This window comes from Cucurbita maxima, unplaced genomic scaffold (genome assembly GCF_002738345.1).
Source record: "Cucurbita maxima cultivar Rimu unplaced genomic scaffold, Cmax_1.0 Cma_Scf00047, whole genome shotgun sequence".
NCBI classification, from domain to species: Eukaryota; Viridiplantae; Streptophyta; class Magnoliopsida; order Cucurbitales; family Cucurbitaceae; genus Cucurbita; species Cucurbita maxima.
In genome coordinates this window covers 893,143-909,223 of record NW_019272063.1, presented here as the reverse complement: position 1 = coordinate 909,223, position 16,081 = coordinate 893,143, and the positions used below count along the sequence as shown (strand labels likewise).

At 34.0% G+C, this 16,081-nt stretch overlaps 2 protein-coding genes across 5 annotated transcripts; one reads left to right on the top strand and one right to left on the bottom strand.

Moving 5' to 3' along the window:
• The first annotated feature begins 1,426 nt into the window (after positions 1–1,426).
• LOC111470682 (galactokinase-like) lies at positions 1,427–6,971 on the top strand. 3 transcript variants are annotated; one of them, XM_023116259.1, is made up of 14 exons: positions 1,427–1,573; positions 1,672–1,848; positions 1,967–2,151; positions 2,601–2,647; positions 2,971–3,065; positions 3,260–3,342; positions 4,078–4,146; positions 4,533–4,718; positions 4,976–5,110; positions 5,501–5,635; positions 5,922–5,992; positions 6,241–6,318; positions 6,410–6,551; positions 6,662–6,971. In XM_023116259.1, the coding sequence occupies exons 2-14, from the start codon at positions 1,686–1,688 to the stop codon at positions 6,770–6,772; spliced, it is 1,500 nt and encodes a 499-aa protein (XP_022972027.1). In that variant the 5' UTR covers positions 1,427–1,573; positions 1,672–1,685; the 3' UTR covers positions 6,773–6,971. The 3 variants fall into 3 exon arrangements, with proteins under 3 accessions (XP_022972027.1, XP_022972025.1, XP_022972026.1); XM_023116257.1 differs by having other exon boundaries at positions 1,427–1,579; positions 1,663–1,848; XM_023116258.1 differs by having other exon boundaries at positions 1,427–1,848.
• A 4,514-nt stretch (positions 6,972–11,485) lies between these two features.
• LOC111470685 (ER membrane protein complex subunit 6) lies at positions 11,486–16,081 on the bottom strand. Of its 2 annotated transcripts, XM_023116263.1 has the most exons (6): positions 15,950–16,075; positions 15,835–15,863; positions 15,594–15,726; positions 15,040–15,235; positions 12,243–12,262; positions 11,486–11,867 (listed from the first exon to the last, which is right to left on the bottom strand). In XM_023116263.1, exons 3-6 carry the CDS (start codon positions 15,704–15,706, stop codon positions 11,837–11,839), a joined length of 360 nt encoding a protein of 119 aa, XP_022972031.1. In that variant the 5' UTR covers positions 15,707–15,726; positions 15,835–15,863; positions 15,950–16,075; the 3' UTR covers positions 11,486–11,836. The 2 variants fall into 2 exon arrangements, with proteins under 2 accessions (XP_022972031.1, XP_022972030.1); XM_023116262.1 differs by lacking the exon at positions 15,835–15,863 and having other exon boundaries at positions 15,950–16,081.

The window sequence follows — 16,081 nt, the reverse complement described above, 5'->3', positions numbered from 1 at the left end:
CAAATTGCTCTCTTTTTTATTAGGGTAATAAAGATGCAATTAATATTCTTTATAATATTTTATATCTTCTTTTGACAATTAAATTTCAAAGCATGATTCTAGAGTATATATATATATATATATATATATATATATATATATTTATTTATTTATTTATTTATTTAATATTGGTACTTAAAATAATGTAAAATGAAATATTGTTTGATAGACATGAAACCATTTTGATTAGCGTTTTGATTTGGTTTGGTTGAGTAGTTTGGTTTATCTCAATTAATTAATAGCTAGTTTGATTCAAAATTTGCAGAAATTAAGGATGATCGAGCAAGAGAATTATGTGAGAATGTATACTATCATCAAGTCGTGTAAGATCGACTAGTTTCAACTTGAATATAGTTTAAATAGTTAAAATATTATAACATTGATTGAAAGGTTATGGGTTCGAATCTCGACCTCCACTTTATATTGAGCTGAAATAAAATATGTACCGATAGTTTTGTGAAGAAGAAAGTTATGGACGGAGATTACATGCTTAAAATCATTCAAGTTTGACATGATCTATCGTGCTTGTCGATTGGAGAGGGGAACAAGTGCTAGCGAGGACGTTGAACCCTGAAGAAGAAGTGAATTGGGAGATCTCAGGTCTATAGGAGAGGGAAACGAAACATTTTTTATAAGGGTGTGAAAACATATCCTTAGTAGACTCGCTTTAAAACCTTTAGAATATGCTCGAAAGAAAAAACCTAAAAAGAACAATATTTGCCAGCAGTAAGCTTAGATTGTTACACATAAATTCAATTGACTTGCGTTAATATCTATACATGTATTTGACATATTTTATTATAAGTATATAAAACTATAAACTTCGTAAAAATTGTAGCATATTTGATACTCCTCGATTACATTATAAGAATATAATGCGACATACTCATAACATGGCACGTGAATGGTTCCGAGAATCTTATTGTATAATTTACTATATAGTTTTGAATATGATTTCCAATATTGTGAATATATACTTATTTAGGAATCCTTCCCGTGTTAAAAGGACAGCCATATTCATATTCTTTTGCCAATTTCAAAAAAATAAAAAATAATTATATTAAAAAAAACATTGTGGGCAATTTTTGAAAAGTTGGGCATTTAATAAAAGAATTAAAAAAAAAAAAAAAGTGGATTCTTTTACCAATTTGCCCTTTAGAGATTTTTGCTGGCGTTTTTGGACCCAAGCGAACAGACTTTTTATGCAATAATAAAAATTCGATTCCTTATTTCCCTAAACATAAAAAATAAATAAAAATGTAAAATCTTCTTTTATTAATCTTATCTGACGTGGCGTTTTGGCGCCATCGACACGTGCTCCTCCCATGCGTTGTGTCAATCAAATCAAATGAACTTTTTACTTGATGATCTAAACATTCGGAAGAAAACAAAATTATACTGACGCTCTGATCTTAGGCTTTTTCTCTCGATATTTATAGAATACTTGGTTTTCACCTACCTCTTGCTCTTTGTTGTTGATCCATTTGAGGATTCTACGAAGATTTAGCCGGAACTCGCAATCGGAGAAGCTACTGTATGAGTTTGATTCTTTGTTTCTTGCAAATTTGGACTGTGTTTGGATCTTACTTCGCCATTTCTTTTGAATATGTTTGATTTCTGCATGGAAATTAGGACTACGAGGAGTAATGGCGAAGCATGAGGACCTTCCGATCCCTGTTTTCTCTTCTCTCGACCCGGTCTATGGCGATGGAACTCAGCTTGAGGAAGCTCGCCTTCGATTTGATAATCTCAAGGCCAAGTTTCTCCAAGTTTTTGGGCATTCTCCCGGTGTCTTTGCTCGTTCTCCAGGTACTTTTGTGTTTCCTGTCTTCATTTGGCTTCTCTGTTCTGATAATAGTGTTTTTGATTGATTGTTGATTAGATTATTGTTGTAATTTCGGTTTCGGATGAACGATGGAGAGTGTAGGGAGAGTGAACTTGATCGGGGAGCACATTGACTATGAAGGATATTCTGTGTTGCCTATGGCGATTCGGCCTGATACGATCGTTGCAATTCGGAAGCACGACGCCGGAGAGGCGGAACATCTTCTGAGAATTGCTAATGTTAATGATAAATACTCGATGTGTACCTATCCTGCTGATCCTCATCAGGTATGAGCCAAATTGGTCCGTGAAATTTCACTCGAATTCTTTTCTTTCTGCCAGTCACTTTTCGTCCTACTTTCATCCGGCATATTGAATCGTTGCAGCGTAGTGTTCATATAGATATCTTATGCTTCGACATTGCAATTGTTGATTTGTGGATGTGTTGGCCATAGAGTTTGTTTTTTGTTCTTACTGAGTGGTATAAACTTAAATTTTCTTTTATTTGACTTTTATTATATTTTTTGTGGATGTGTTTATTTTGTATTATGTTCGAACTCTTGTTAGAATTGGAGTTACAGTGTCTTGAAAATATGTAACTGTATTATACTGTTGATATAAATGTATTTTTATGAACAAAAAAAAAAAAAAAAAAAAAAAACTATGATGTGATCGTTCTTGCAAGATATTCACACAGAAATTACAAAACGTTTATCATTTCTCTTGTTCACTTATAGGAAGTAGATTTGAAGAATCACAAATGGGGACACTATTTCCTTTGCGGGTGAGTAGACAAATTTTCTTTTCCGATTTTATTTTTATGGGATGTGGTTGTCATTATGTACGCAACTGGTTTATAGATAATATGAATATAGGATATTTATGTTCATAGGTTTTATTTTTATCCTAATCAATATTTTTCAAGACAGTGTTGAACTTTAATCTAAACTGGCATGATCTAATTATAATGTTAAAAATGTAATGATCTTATCACAAGACATGTATGATCTGCCTTTTTTTCTTAAAAATTTGTTTTCTATACGAACTTATTAATGAACTCTGATCAATTACCTATCCTGCAGAATCTAAAGGTCTTTGAGTTTTCAGGTACAAAGGCTATTACGAATTTGCTAAATCAAAAGGACAAGATGTTGGCAAGCCAGTTGGACTTGACGTTCTTGTTGATGGAACAGTTCCTACAGGTTTTGTTTTGTATACTCTTTCAAACAAAATGACAATGATGGGCTGTTAGTTACAGTAATAGAAGTTTTCTTGCTATTTTATCCTTGGAGGTTAAAATTTTTTAGTAAAAACAACTGATGTCAACAGCTCAATATCTTGTTGTAGCAAAAATTTGTCAAGTGAAAGTAATATTAGAATCATTATTTTCGTTCAGGATCTGGATTATCAAGCTCTGCTGCATTTGTTTGCTCTGCTACCATTGCTATAATGGCTGCTTTTGGTGACAACTTTCCCAAGGTGTAACACCTTTCCCTTATGCTTTCACTAGGGCCTAAGACTGACTTGGATTTTGACTTATAATTTACATAGATTGAGTTTGTAACTTGTTTTATGGTTCCCCAACTCATATTTCCCAGTCGGCAGTGATGTCCCCCAATGATTGATTGTTATTAGTATCCAGATTTGGCCCACAGATCAAGGGAGGTATCCTGTTTGCTTGTTATAAGTCATTGGACTTTGAATCTACAGAAATTTGGTTGCGTACTAATTGTGATGCCAACAGGTACTCCATCGTAAAGAAAGGTCACAGTTTTGAATGTAGTAGATGTCTTCTTGCATGAATTCATTTGATATTAATACATGAACTTGAAGTAAGAGACAGTATCTCATGGGAGATCTCTGGATCCAATTCCAGTGAAGTGACTCGATTGCTCGATACATGAACTTATAAGGTGAATTGTTGGCGCCAATATACTAAATCTATGGTACTGTAGTAGCATTATTAAGGACTTTTTGGGTGCATTGGACTTGGATTGTTTTGTCATTGTGTTTTCTTTTAGGGTTAAATGAACAAGGATTTGCCTATCTACTGCTTACCAAATGCTACTTTGGTACACTTACGTAGTGTGATTCAACTTGCTTGATTTGATTATTTGAAGTTGGTTGTTGCCACATCAAGTAATTAGCTCAATTATTTGACTTTTAGTTATGTTAAATCTAAGTAATCTAACCAAAATTCGCTTGTGGCTACAGAAAGAACTTGCCCAACTTACGTGTGAATGTGAGCGGCACATTGGTACACAATCTGGTGGAATGGATCAGGTATTAAAAATAATTATCTACTTCGCAATTGACAGACTTAACATGGAGAAACAAAACAAAAAAGGATTATCCTAACACTTTTTTTTTCCTTTTTTTTCTTTAATTACACTTTCATGATTCGTGAATAATTTGTTTAGGGGAATAATTGAATGGCTTGTGCTATTGATGGGTTTTGTTTATGTTATTTTATTGCAAAGGCCACAGATAGATTCTGATTGCAATCGCTTAATTGAAATACTAGTGGTGTAGATAAATCTATTTGTTGAATTACTTAGAAAGTGATCTACGGCGACGTTTCAAATCTAGTGTAATGATCAATATGGGAATTTCGTTCTAGCTTTAAATGTTTTCCTAGGATTGTAAACGCTATCCTACTATCCTGGCAGGCAATCTCTGTCATGGCCAAATCTGGGTTTGCAGAGCTGATTGATTTCAATCCTATTCGTGCTACTGATGTGCAACTTCCTGCTGGTGGGACTTTTGTTATAGCTCATTCTCTAGCCGAATCACAGAAAGCAGTAACTGCTGCCACAAATTATAATAACAGAGTTGTGGAATGCCGACTTGCTGCTGTAAGTTTTACTTTCTTTTGAACATGATGAATTTTCATCTATTTGAGTTATATGATTATTTGGTTCCTTACAATATGATCAATGAATCTTCATTTGAAATTCCAACTTCTAAAGAATTGATAACTATAGTGTAGCCTATTCTTGAGGTATTCATTATTTCTCTTCTCCTTCTTCTGACTACGGTTCAGAATTTGGTGTCTATTTTTCTCACTTCCGATTTAGATTTATCCAAATAATGATTCCGGATGCTTCTTCAGATTGTTCTAGGCATAAAGCTTGGGATGAAACCACAAGATGCAATAGCACAAGTGAAAACTTTATCTGATGTGGAAGGGCTGTGTATTTCATTTGCTAACGAGCGTAATTCTTCAGATCCTGTGCTTGCAGTCAAGGTATTTTCTGTTGACATTTTTGCACCACAAACATAGATTTGTTGGTGTGATGGAGATGATAGTTACATTCAGGGGATGCAGAGGTTGTATATAATACAATCTTCTAAAAGATTTCATAAAATTTTTCAATCCCTCTTAGTTTATTTTATGATTTTGTAATATCATTATGAATGAATGCTCCTGTGTGACAACCATGGGAAATAATTTAACAAACCTTTTAGAGATGTGGTTTTATGGGATACCTCATGCCAAAGTGCCATCCCAGCATGGGAATGATGCATTGATTCTTATTCCCAGGGTTAACGTTATGAGCTAATGAACACTCATCCATATCTTTATCAAGTTATCAACATATTCTCTTATTGCTCTGTCTTCTCTCTCTATGCTAAGGAACTGTTGAAGGAGGAACCATATACAGCTGAAGATATTGAACAAATCACTGTGGACAATCTGCCTTCCGTTCTAGGCAATTCTCCAACTTCATTGGATGTTCTAAAAGCTGCTAAGCATTTCAAGTTGTATCAGGTATATATTATGTTTGGAATTGCTGTGCTACTTGCATGTTCGTCTTATGAATTGAAATTACTTCCATCTCAAACTATGGCTGGCAAGCTTTTTTTTATCTCTATGGTCCCATGATTCTAACTCTCTCTCTCTAGCTAGGGTAGGCATGCTTATTCATCTCTATGGTTCCATGTTTTTAACTCTCTTTCTCTAGGTAGGGTAGTCATGCTTATTCATATCTATGGTCCCATGTTTTAACTCTCTTTCTCTCTCTCTCTCACACACACACTATGGTGGTTGTTTTTAGCGAGCGTCGCACGTGTACTCTGAAGCCAAACGGGTCTATGCTTTCAAGGATGCAGTTTCGTCAAGTGTAAGGTGATGGTTTGTAGAATTATCTAACAGCCTTTTAATGCTCTCACTACTTTTATTTAGAAAAAAGTAACATGACTGATGGGTCTTAGATTTATAGCCAATTTACAAACTTTTCCATTATATAGATTATGTCGAAAGAAATTAAAATTCTAAGGCGAGATTTTTTGTCAGTTCCTTTTATATTTAACACCAATTCAAAATATTAGCTTTTGACTTAAGAAACTTGGTGTTGAGAATTTTTCCTTTGGCAGTGAGGAAGAGAGGCTTAAGAAACTTGGTGATCTTATGAATGATAGCCACTACAGCTGTAGCGTTCTTTATGAATGCAGGTACAGATCATTTCACAATTCAATTAATTGTTCTTTTAAACAGGCTCCCATCCTTGTACTGTTTTCATTATTATCTTGTTTGTTTTCCCAGCTGTCCCGAATTGGAGGAACTTGTAAAGATATGTCGGGACAACGGTGCTCTCGGGGCGAGGCTGACTGGAGCAGGATGGGGAGGCTGTGCAGTCGCCCTTGTAAAAGAGGCCATTGTTCCCCAATTCATTCTCAGTCTGAAGGTTAGCTTTCCAAAAAAATAAAATGTAAACTCGAATATGACCAACTGTCTTCTTTCTTACCTAGATTAAAACTAACTTTGTTCCCATATGATTTGATTGATTCACACAAGGATAAGTTCTACAAATCGAGGATTGACAGAGGGATCATTGACAAGAACAAAGTCGATCACTACGTCTTTGCTTCCAAGCCCTCGAGCGGAGCTGCCATCTTCCATTTTTAAAAACAAATTCATCATTGCAGTGTTTATTCGGTGTGCCGCAACACCCCAGGAGGAAGGAAATAAGTAAAATATTATTAGAACACTATTGGTTTTAGAAAATTGTGGACATTTCATGACCAACCAAGCATTCAGCAATAACTCCTTTATCCTTCCTTGCCTATAAATAAAGGAATGTCAAAACTACAAAAATGGGCTTATTATTGTGGAATGAAATTAGTAATAATTGTTGAATTTTTAGCTCAATGTAAATCTCGTGTTTGAGAAGGTCAAAAAATTTGAAATTTGTAATCCGTCAAGTTGAATATGTAGTCGATGACTCGATTAGGAGGGATTAATTACCCTTGAATTTCAAAAATAAATATCTTTAAAATTATCCAGTAAAATGTGTTAGAATATCAATACATGGAATAAAATAAATAATAATGTTTGGAAAAAATTTACATAAATTCTTGAAAATGTTACCATCATGAATTTATTAAACCCTAATATTATAGCATTATCAATAACCAATTGTAAAGTGCATAAACCTCTCCTAAGATATAAAAATTTGTTACAATAAAAGCACTCAAACAATAAAATTATTACTAATTAACCAAAATTTTAAATCTATAAAATTTGAAAGTAATAATGTTTACCTAAAAAGAAACATTGGAAATTCAATCATTACAATATAATTAAGGCATAAAACTCAAACATAGATATATTTTCTAGGTAGAATGTAGATGCATCAGTCCACATCAATTTTTGGCCCTAACTCATTTTGAACCAACATATGAATTTAACAAAATAAAACATTGAATTCAAAATTGAATCAATGTCTTGGTCAAGTTGCATTAGAGAACTCAAAACTCCGCTAGAGAAGTTAAATAGAAACTTCATTAAATGAAATAAAAAATAATCTCAAACTTCTAAATCGAGAGTAGTCTAAGTTCATTCATGTAGCTTGAGTTTCAAAACTACTTCAAATACAACTTCATTTATATTCGGTATGTTTTAAAGATATCTTCAACTTCAATGAGGAGTTTGAATCTTAATCGTAATTAAGAATTACATTCTTTTCCTTTCAATTTAGGGAGTCAATATCCAACTTCAAGACAAGACATCATTTAGGTTATGTTTTTGGGCGGCTAGAGTTTCTTCTATAAGTCTTGTTTTCCTTTAAGATGGACTATGGAGTTTGGCTTAAAAATAGCTAAACTACAAAAGCACTCAGCTTAGAAGAGACTTATCTTTTTACCTTTAGTTCAATAAACTACCGCACCCCACCCTGACGCACGCCGCAGTCACAACCATTCGATGAACTCATCGCCACTCCCTCTCTACTATTAGGAATCACAACTCTCCACAATGATATGATATTATCGACTTTGAGTATAAACTCTCATGGCTTTGTTTTGCGATTCCCTAAAATGCCTCATAAGAGATAGTATTCCTCACTTATAAATCTATGATTATTCCCTAAATTAGCCAAGGTGGGACTCACTCCCAATAATCCTCAACAATCACATCCTCTGCTCTCGCCTCTCCAACCCTCTCGAACCAATCACTAGCAGCTTCTTGCTTGAATCCCTTCAAATACATGGTTCCAGATAAAGGTAAATCTATCTATTTTAATTCTTGAGTTCCATACCTTCCAAATCAATTATTTTGGCCCCACCAATATCTTGTCATTACTTTTAGATATTTTCTTCTCCAAACAAAATTTTAGATTCCACTCTTGATGACTCTTTTTCATCCATCGTTCTCAACAACACAGCCCACACACTTGTGCATTGATTCATAACTTCACCTGAATGTGTTCAAACCCTTGGTTGAATCAAGATGGTGTCACAAAACAATCAATCCAAGCATACCACGGGATTTCAGCACTTATCAAGACTTACTGGGGCATTATAATGCTTATTAGGAGCAAGACAATAGAAATCTCTCAAGTCCCACTGATACATCAATCAAGATGTCACTCCAAGTATTAGGATGTCATCAACCTTCGTTGTTCACTTGGACACTCATCATCAATCAATCCATGAGTTGACTTCAAATTTGGAACCTTCCGAACATTCATCTATTTGAGTTCTATTGAGCATGAACCCTTAAGTGTTCATGCCAAGTCATTATGACACAATATTGAAGTCCGATCCCATAACACGACCTCCAACTCATGGGGAGATGCGAAGACACTCATCTTGCAATGTTCATAGCATCTTGACACACACGTGTCATAGGATGACTCACTTGAGTCACAAGGTCCGAGGGTGGTGAAGAGTCTAACACTTCTAATAGTACATTTTGAGGTATTTTTTGTCTGATACACATGCACATCAAAGAACAAAAATGTTTATAATTGCTATAAGCTTTGTGAAGCCACAAACGTTGGTTTAGACAACTCTTTGTGAAGCCACCCACTTAGGCATGTGGAATAGCTGAAGGAAGACATTCTAGAGCACCCTCACAAGACAAGCAACTCGTTCTCTCCGACTCTTTACCACTCAACTCAACTCAACCAAACAGGCTCTTCACCTAGCCACATTATCCACCCAAATAGACTTCCTTTTTGCGAAACTTGCACTTGCACTTGATGATGGAGGCATATCACACTAATCTTGGATTCGCTGCTTTTGCAACCATTAACCTTATTCTTCTAATGGTAACAACTATTCCAAAAGCACCCTATCTACACCTTATGTTCATCTCTTTCCCACCAACGAATCCTCAAGCTCTCAACAAATGAGCTTGGCTCTTGTTGGTTGACGAGAAAGACTCCCCTTAACCACATGCCAACAGATCACACTTTTTGAGTCCTAAAGAGTATCTAACAACACAAATTTCCTACTCAAACTGACACTCTTGACACATTTGTGAAGTCTTCGGTTTGCCCTAGGGTTGTTTCTCAAACTATCTCATCCGGCTTTGAGTCTATGCACACAAGGTCTTACTCTAATAGCTTGTTAAATCATCAATCAATTCAAAAGCTTAAACTAGTATATTCTAATAAATTTAACCATACCAACGGTCGGACACATTTTTTTATAAATTCTCGAACATCTACCAGAAACACTGATGAAAAGCAGATCAAAAAGAGAAAACTAGGAAGTCTCACAAATCATCATCTTCCTGAAGCTCCACGAGTAACGGAAAGATGATTAATCCACAAGCTAAATGAGTCAAAAGAAAGAAGCTAAACTCGCCATAATTGAATGAACACAATGATTCACCACAAAAACACTGAAGATGATGATAATTTCCTACGGAAATTCGCCTTTCTCTTCTCGGAATGGGAGGTTCATAAGAATTCTCTAATAGTTTTCAACGTTGTTCAAATCGATTCAGTGATGAGACCTAGACTTCTAATTAGCATTCAATTAAAGCAGGCTTTCTAGTTAGGGATCCTGACGTCAATTCGAGAAGACGAAGAACGCAATCATCAGGAGCAAGTAAACTATTTAAATTCAAAACTACAGAGCATATAATTGCTAACATTTCGAAATAGAAGCAACCAAATTAAAGAAATATATACAACATACTCAATCGGTGATTGAGCGAATCAGAGGGTAAATCCACAGCACAAGAAGAAGCAGGACAACATTGTAACGAGAACTAAGGATTCGAGAAGAGCGATGAAGGTCCATAATAGATCATCGAGAATGGAAAAATCAAACCACCTGATGTTCGGAGAGTTCCACTCGATGCCGATGTTTGAGAAACTGAAATCCGGCCAACTGAATGACGCCGAACGCAGTGACAGACTGAATCCCGGCCAACGGAAACTTGGCGCGTACCATCTCTGGCTCATCTCTCCGTCTCGAGCTCTAAATTGACCTCAATTTGATATTTGTGAGAGGGAACTCAGATTTTTTTCTTATTTATAGACAAAAATATAAATAGATGTTGGAATTATCTCTAAATTTTATCAAACAATTTTTAAAAGTAGACCTTAATTACCATTTTAAATAATTAATTCAATCCTAATAATTAAATTAAAAAAATAAAATAAGTTATAATTTACCCATTCTTAACTTAAAAAAAATATAATTCTTTATTTTATATATACAAAAAATTTAAATATCAATTTTTTATTTTTAATTAAAGGACATATAAAACATTAAATAATAATAGTTGAATTTTATTTCTACCAACTAAATATTTAAGATTTAGATAAATCGATAATATGTGTCTTTATCAACCGAGTTAAATTCAACTCAACTAGGAAGTTAAAATTAATTACTTATTATATTATTCTTTATCAACCGAGTTAAATTCAACTCAGTTCGGAATTTAAAATTAATTACTTATTATATTATACGTTATTTATATTTTACTTAGTTTAATTATATAAAATAGAGGCGAAAAAAAATTACTAAAAAATATAAATGTGCATAGAATGAATGTGAACCATAATTAAAGATACAAAATTATCAACCGTTCCTTTTTTTTTTTCTTTTCTTTTTTTTTTTTTTTTTTTTTGGNTTTTTTTTTTTTTTTTTTTTTTTTTTTTTTTTTTTTTTGGAGCTTTGTATAAAAAATACAAAATTCAAATCATATTTCAAAATCAATGGACTAAACAGCAAACAGGGGGAGGGTGGGTTATGCTGCTCAAGTATAATTACCATCACACCCCTACATGGTTCTAATTTTTTTAAAAATATTTTATGTATTATTATTGACCAATGTCAATGCATAGCTCTCTAAACATAATAAAATTAAAAGTTTTGTTCATACAAATAAATATAAATTTGAAATTTCAGTAGCTAAACTCGTAATTTAACTTATAACAAATTCGTGCAATTTCACATTTTCTGATGGATCTCAAGAACTGGTAAAACTAAAAGGAATAAACAAAATCTATGCCCATTCTAATCTTACAAACCTTGACAGATTCTAACATAGTAATGAAGGATTATAAATGACCTTGTCACGATGTCATTAGGAAATGAAATGGAACCAAAAGACATAACTCAATCTAATAATTATTTCCAAGGACAAAAGTCATCAACTCCGAGTCTTCGGTAGAATTGTACTGGAAGCTGCAGCTACTTTCGATTTCGAGTTCCTACCAGCATTCTCAACTCAGAATATATGAACGATATCGTAGGCAAATCTTTTTCATGTCAAGAAAAACATAGTCGACAAAAAGTTTCTTAGAACTCAAGTCTATAGTTGTACAACCGTTAGAACATATCCGGTTCAAGTAGGTCGTGTCAACGTACAATTTCTAGAAGCAAGCAATTCGGTGTGAGAACAAGGTTTTAAAGAAGCTTTTTCTTAAATTAAAAAAAAAAAACGCTAATCAAGCGTTTTCTCTTGGAAAAATAATACTTTCGAAATTTTTTCTAGTGCAAGTTCGAAATTTTCAGAAAGTATTTCAAATTAGGCAAAAGAAAAACACTTTTATCATATTGAAAGATTGTCCCAAACACACAAATGGCATACTTATCAAACATCATTTATAACTATAAAGTTATAGAAAGGATACGTCCAGAAGAGCACGAAGGACTGCAAAGTTAAAACAAAAGGTTAGTGTCGATAGGTGCATGCCAAAACACATGAAAACAACGAAAAGACATAACATGGTGAAGGTGTAAAACAATTTCTTCACTCAAGCACCCATAATGTGCTGAGACAATGATCAAACATTTCTTTTGTCTAACAGAAAAGTATGCTCTCTAGTCTCTACTGAAAGATTATCAGAGGTTATTACGGGCCTTTTCAAAAGTCTAGAATTCTGGAATTCTCTCAAACCCATTCAGGATAGGTCATTTACTCCCTCATTTTAGACTATGTTACAGTAATATTATTGCAGGAAAGGGGCTTTGTTTTAACAATCCGAACGGTATTCGTAATTTAAATAAACTATGGAGATCATGAATAAAATAAAATTAGGTTCAGAACTATATCAAGAGTATCTGATACGGTATAAAGCAAGCTACTTCAAACTATATCAAGTGACCTTTCAATTACTCTTGGATAGATTACAAACTTTAGGTTACCTTGTTATAATATTAATTTAGCTTGTTATAATATTAATTCTAGGATTTAAGGAGGTTTATTGTATTTTTTTTACTTTTTAGAGTTTTTTTTTTTTTCTTTTATACGAGACAATTTCATTGATAATTGAAATTTACAAATGGGATGTAATATCCATGATGATTACAAAAGACCTTCCCAAATTACAATGAGGGAGGTATAACTATAGGAAGTAAAAATATTAGACAGCTTACACCAAGATATAGCTTGGTAAACAATATTGTCAAAGAGTTTTGTATAAGTATGTGTCTTTTCCGCAAATATTTTTTTTATTTCTTTCTTTCCACAGATTCCAAAAGAAAGCCATGATGAGGTTTTTCCTTAGTAGGCTACTGCATTCTTGAATGGGTGATACGTTAAGGTCATGTCCAATAGACCCTTTACCTCCTTGGGAAATGTGAGATATCATTCGAATATATTAAGAATTGTCGTCCAGAAATTCTGAGCACATGTACTGCTTTGGAGAAAGAGTTATGTAAGGCATTCTTTTTTTTTTAAGATTTTTGCTTGTGTTATGCATTATTTTCCAATTAAAGAACTTTCACCTTTTCAGGTGAGGTCCTTTCTTCTACTTTTTCCCCATGTTCCTGATCAAGAATTTTGTACAGAAGACCCCATCAACACAAGAGAGCCAAGTCAGTAAATTTGCTTTGTTTGACAATACCATTGGGGCAAGGTCAAGGCTTAATTCAACCCATTTTGTTGCTTCAATATCTTTTAAATTTCTACCAATCTTCAAGTCCCATAATTTGTTGACAACATTCCACGTCTTAGAGAATTATTTTTAAGATCACAAGTTATCGTTAGCTAATGGCCAATATGATATTTATGGACAAGAAAATTACAACCTTTCAATTGACCATAGGTTACTCTAAGGTTTATTTTATAGGCTATAAATAGTCATTCAAGTTACTACTTTAGTATGAAGATTTTGGAGATTAAAATGAAAGTCGGATATTATGCTTCTTAAGCCATGAGTTTGTTCCTTTGCATTTCTGGTGTTTAGATTTGCATGCTATAGTCATTCAAGTAGCCTTGACCATGCTATCTTGTGGAGTCATTCAAATCATGAGTTTAGAAACAAGTTTTCCATACTCTTGATCTTGATCATCAAGGTAATCCGACTCAAAACTTACCTTTAGGTTGATTGCATATCGTTTTGGGGTTCTTGGATGTAACATCTCAAACTCACCGCTAGCATATATTGTCCTCTTTCGGCTTTTCCTTTCGGGCTTCTCCTCAAGGTTTTTAAAACGCGTCTACTAAGGAGAGGTTTCCACACCCTTATATATAGAAATGTTTCGTTCCCTTTCCAACCGAGGTGGGATCTTACATTGGATAATTTAGTTCTAAAGGTCTTGTTTTCCAGCGAGGTTGTTAGATCAAATTCTCAAGAATTTCATATCATTCTCTATTCTATGGGTTGTACAATTGTGCCCTTGAGTTCTAAGAAAGTAGAGGCATCCGTTAACAACCCCCCTACCATAGAATCTCAATTCCTAGAAAACCTCCATCTAATCATTCATTGTTTAGTAGGCCGTAATCTTGAGACAAAGCCAAGAAACGCCCATTGGATTTTGGGAGCTCCGGGATTTAGTCCTATTTTTTTCCAGTTATATCCACCAACTCAGTCTTTCAGGCCATTCAAGGTTCACTGTAGGAATTGGATAATTGGAGGTGTACAGTGAATAGGAAAAAAAGATAAATCCCTTTCCCATATTGATAGTCTGCTGAAATCAACTTGTTCCTCTATTTTTATATCCTTAACCCATCAGTATTATCAAACGACCTCAAATTGTTATCCCTTTTTTTATCGATTTAGATTTAAACTCCTTGATTAACAAGGCATCTCTAATTCAGACAAGGTTTTCAAAATATCCTTCAATTACAATCTCACCGAATAAACCCTCATTTGAAATGCATTTTCCTTTATTTTCCTTAACAGGAAATGAGAAAATTTTACAAAAATCAGCAAGGTATAAAAGCCTAACCAGGATAAGAAATCACCCTAAAAGGTATGCAACTAATTTCTTCACAATCTAAAACAAACGTATGCAACTAACATGAAAGGGTTTCTAACTTAAAAAACCTAGAAGCATTAAATCTGAATATTCATATATTTAAGACAGAATTCAACAGAGGTCAGTTTGAAGTAAACAAATTGATCTAATTCACTTATTTCCTCTTCTCTATTACGTCTTCTAACTTTTTTCCAATCTAAAAAAATAAGAGCAGAGAATGCATACCATAAGGCCACTCAGAAAGCCATCAAGTAGAATCTGGTTCCAGCTTTCAAAATACGAATGAAAGGAGAATCCAGCCTTAGCTGCAAGTCCAATTGAAGTAATTGCCATGACTAGGAAATAGAATATAAATCCAGTCAGGCTAGTGAATCCCAAAATTCCAGCAATTACTCCACCAATAATAGACAAAAACGTCCGGCTGCAAAAGATGATACGAAATTTACAATCTAGTTCACATAACTCAAAAGAATTATAAGAAGATAATAATCTTTTTTTCCGTTTCGGTAGCAACTCAATTTAAATGCAGACACTCCTGAGAAATTGAATTGAATCAGCCTCCGTTGCACAGTGATCAGGGCCCATTGAAATTTTAGGTCAGCCAACTCAATTTACAGTTACATAAGCTGCTAATTAAAAAGAAACAAATAATCCTTCTCAAAGATTTGGGAAAGAAAAGGCCAATCAATGAAGGATTCTAACTCTATAAAGATTCATAGTAGTCAACTACGGTCAGACGATTTTGCAAACAAGTAAAGTTAGTTGATGCATCAAAAAACCTGTAGTATATAATCTTCAAGTTGTTTTGCAAATTTTCAGCATTCAAGATCGGTAAATCGTCGACCGCGTCAGACGATTTCTTCTCGGAAGCATTGGAGGAATATCCAGCCATAGCTTCTAACGTCGTATGATCTGAAGTTCAAAAATGGCAGGAAATTGAAAAACCATAATAAATTTAGACATGAATCTTCTCGGCAATTGAAAGACAACACGATGAGTGAATAGCGACAGAAAACCTACCGGATCTTCTGCAACTAATGGATCCAAATCTATGAAACAGAGAGAAGAATTGCAAAATGCAGAAGCGGATTGTTTGTATGATCTGAATCTCAGAAGAATAATAACAGTAAATTACCAGTTGTTTGCGATCGATCCAAGGGGAGGAAGGTAAGCCTTTGTCTACGAACAGCGGCAGCTATGAGTCTTGTTCTTGTCGAGTTGAGCTCTCCCGTTAGCCTACAAAATAATTTCTGGGTTAAATTAAAAA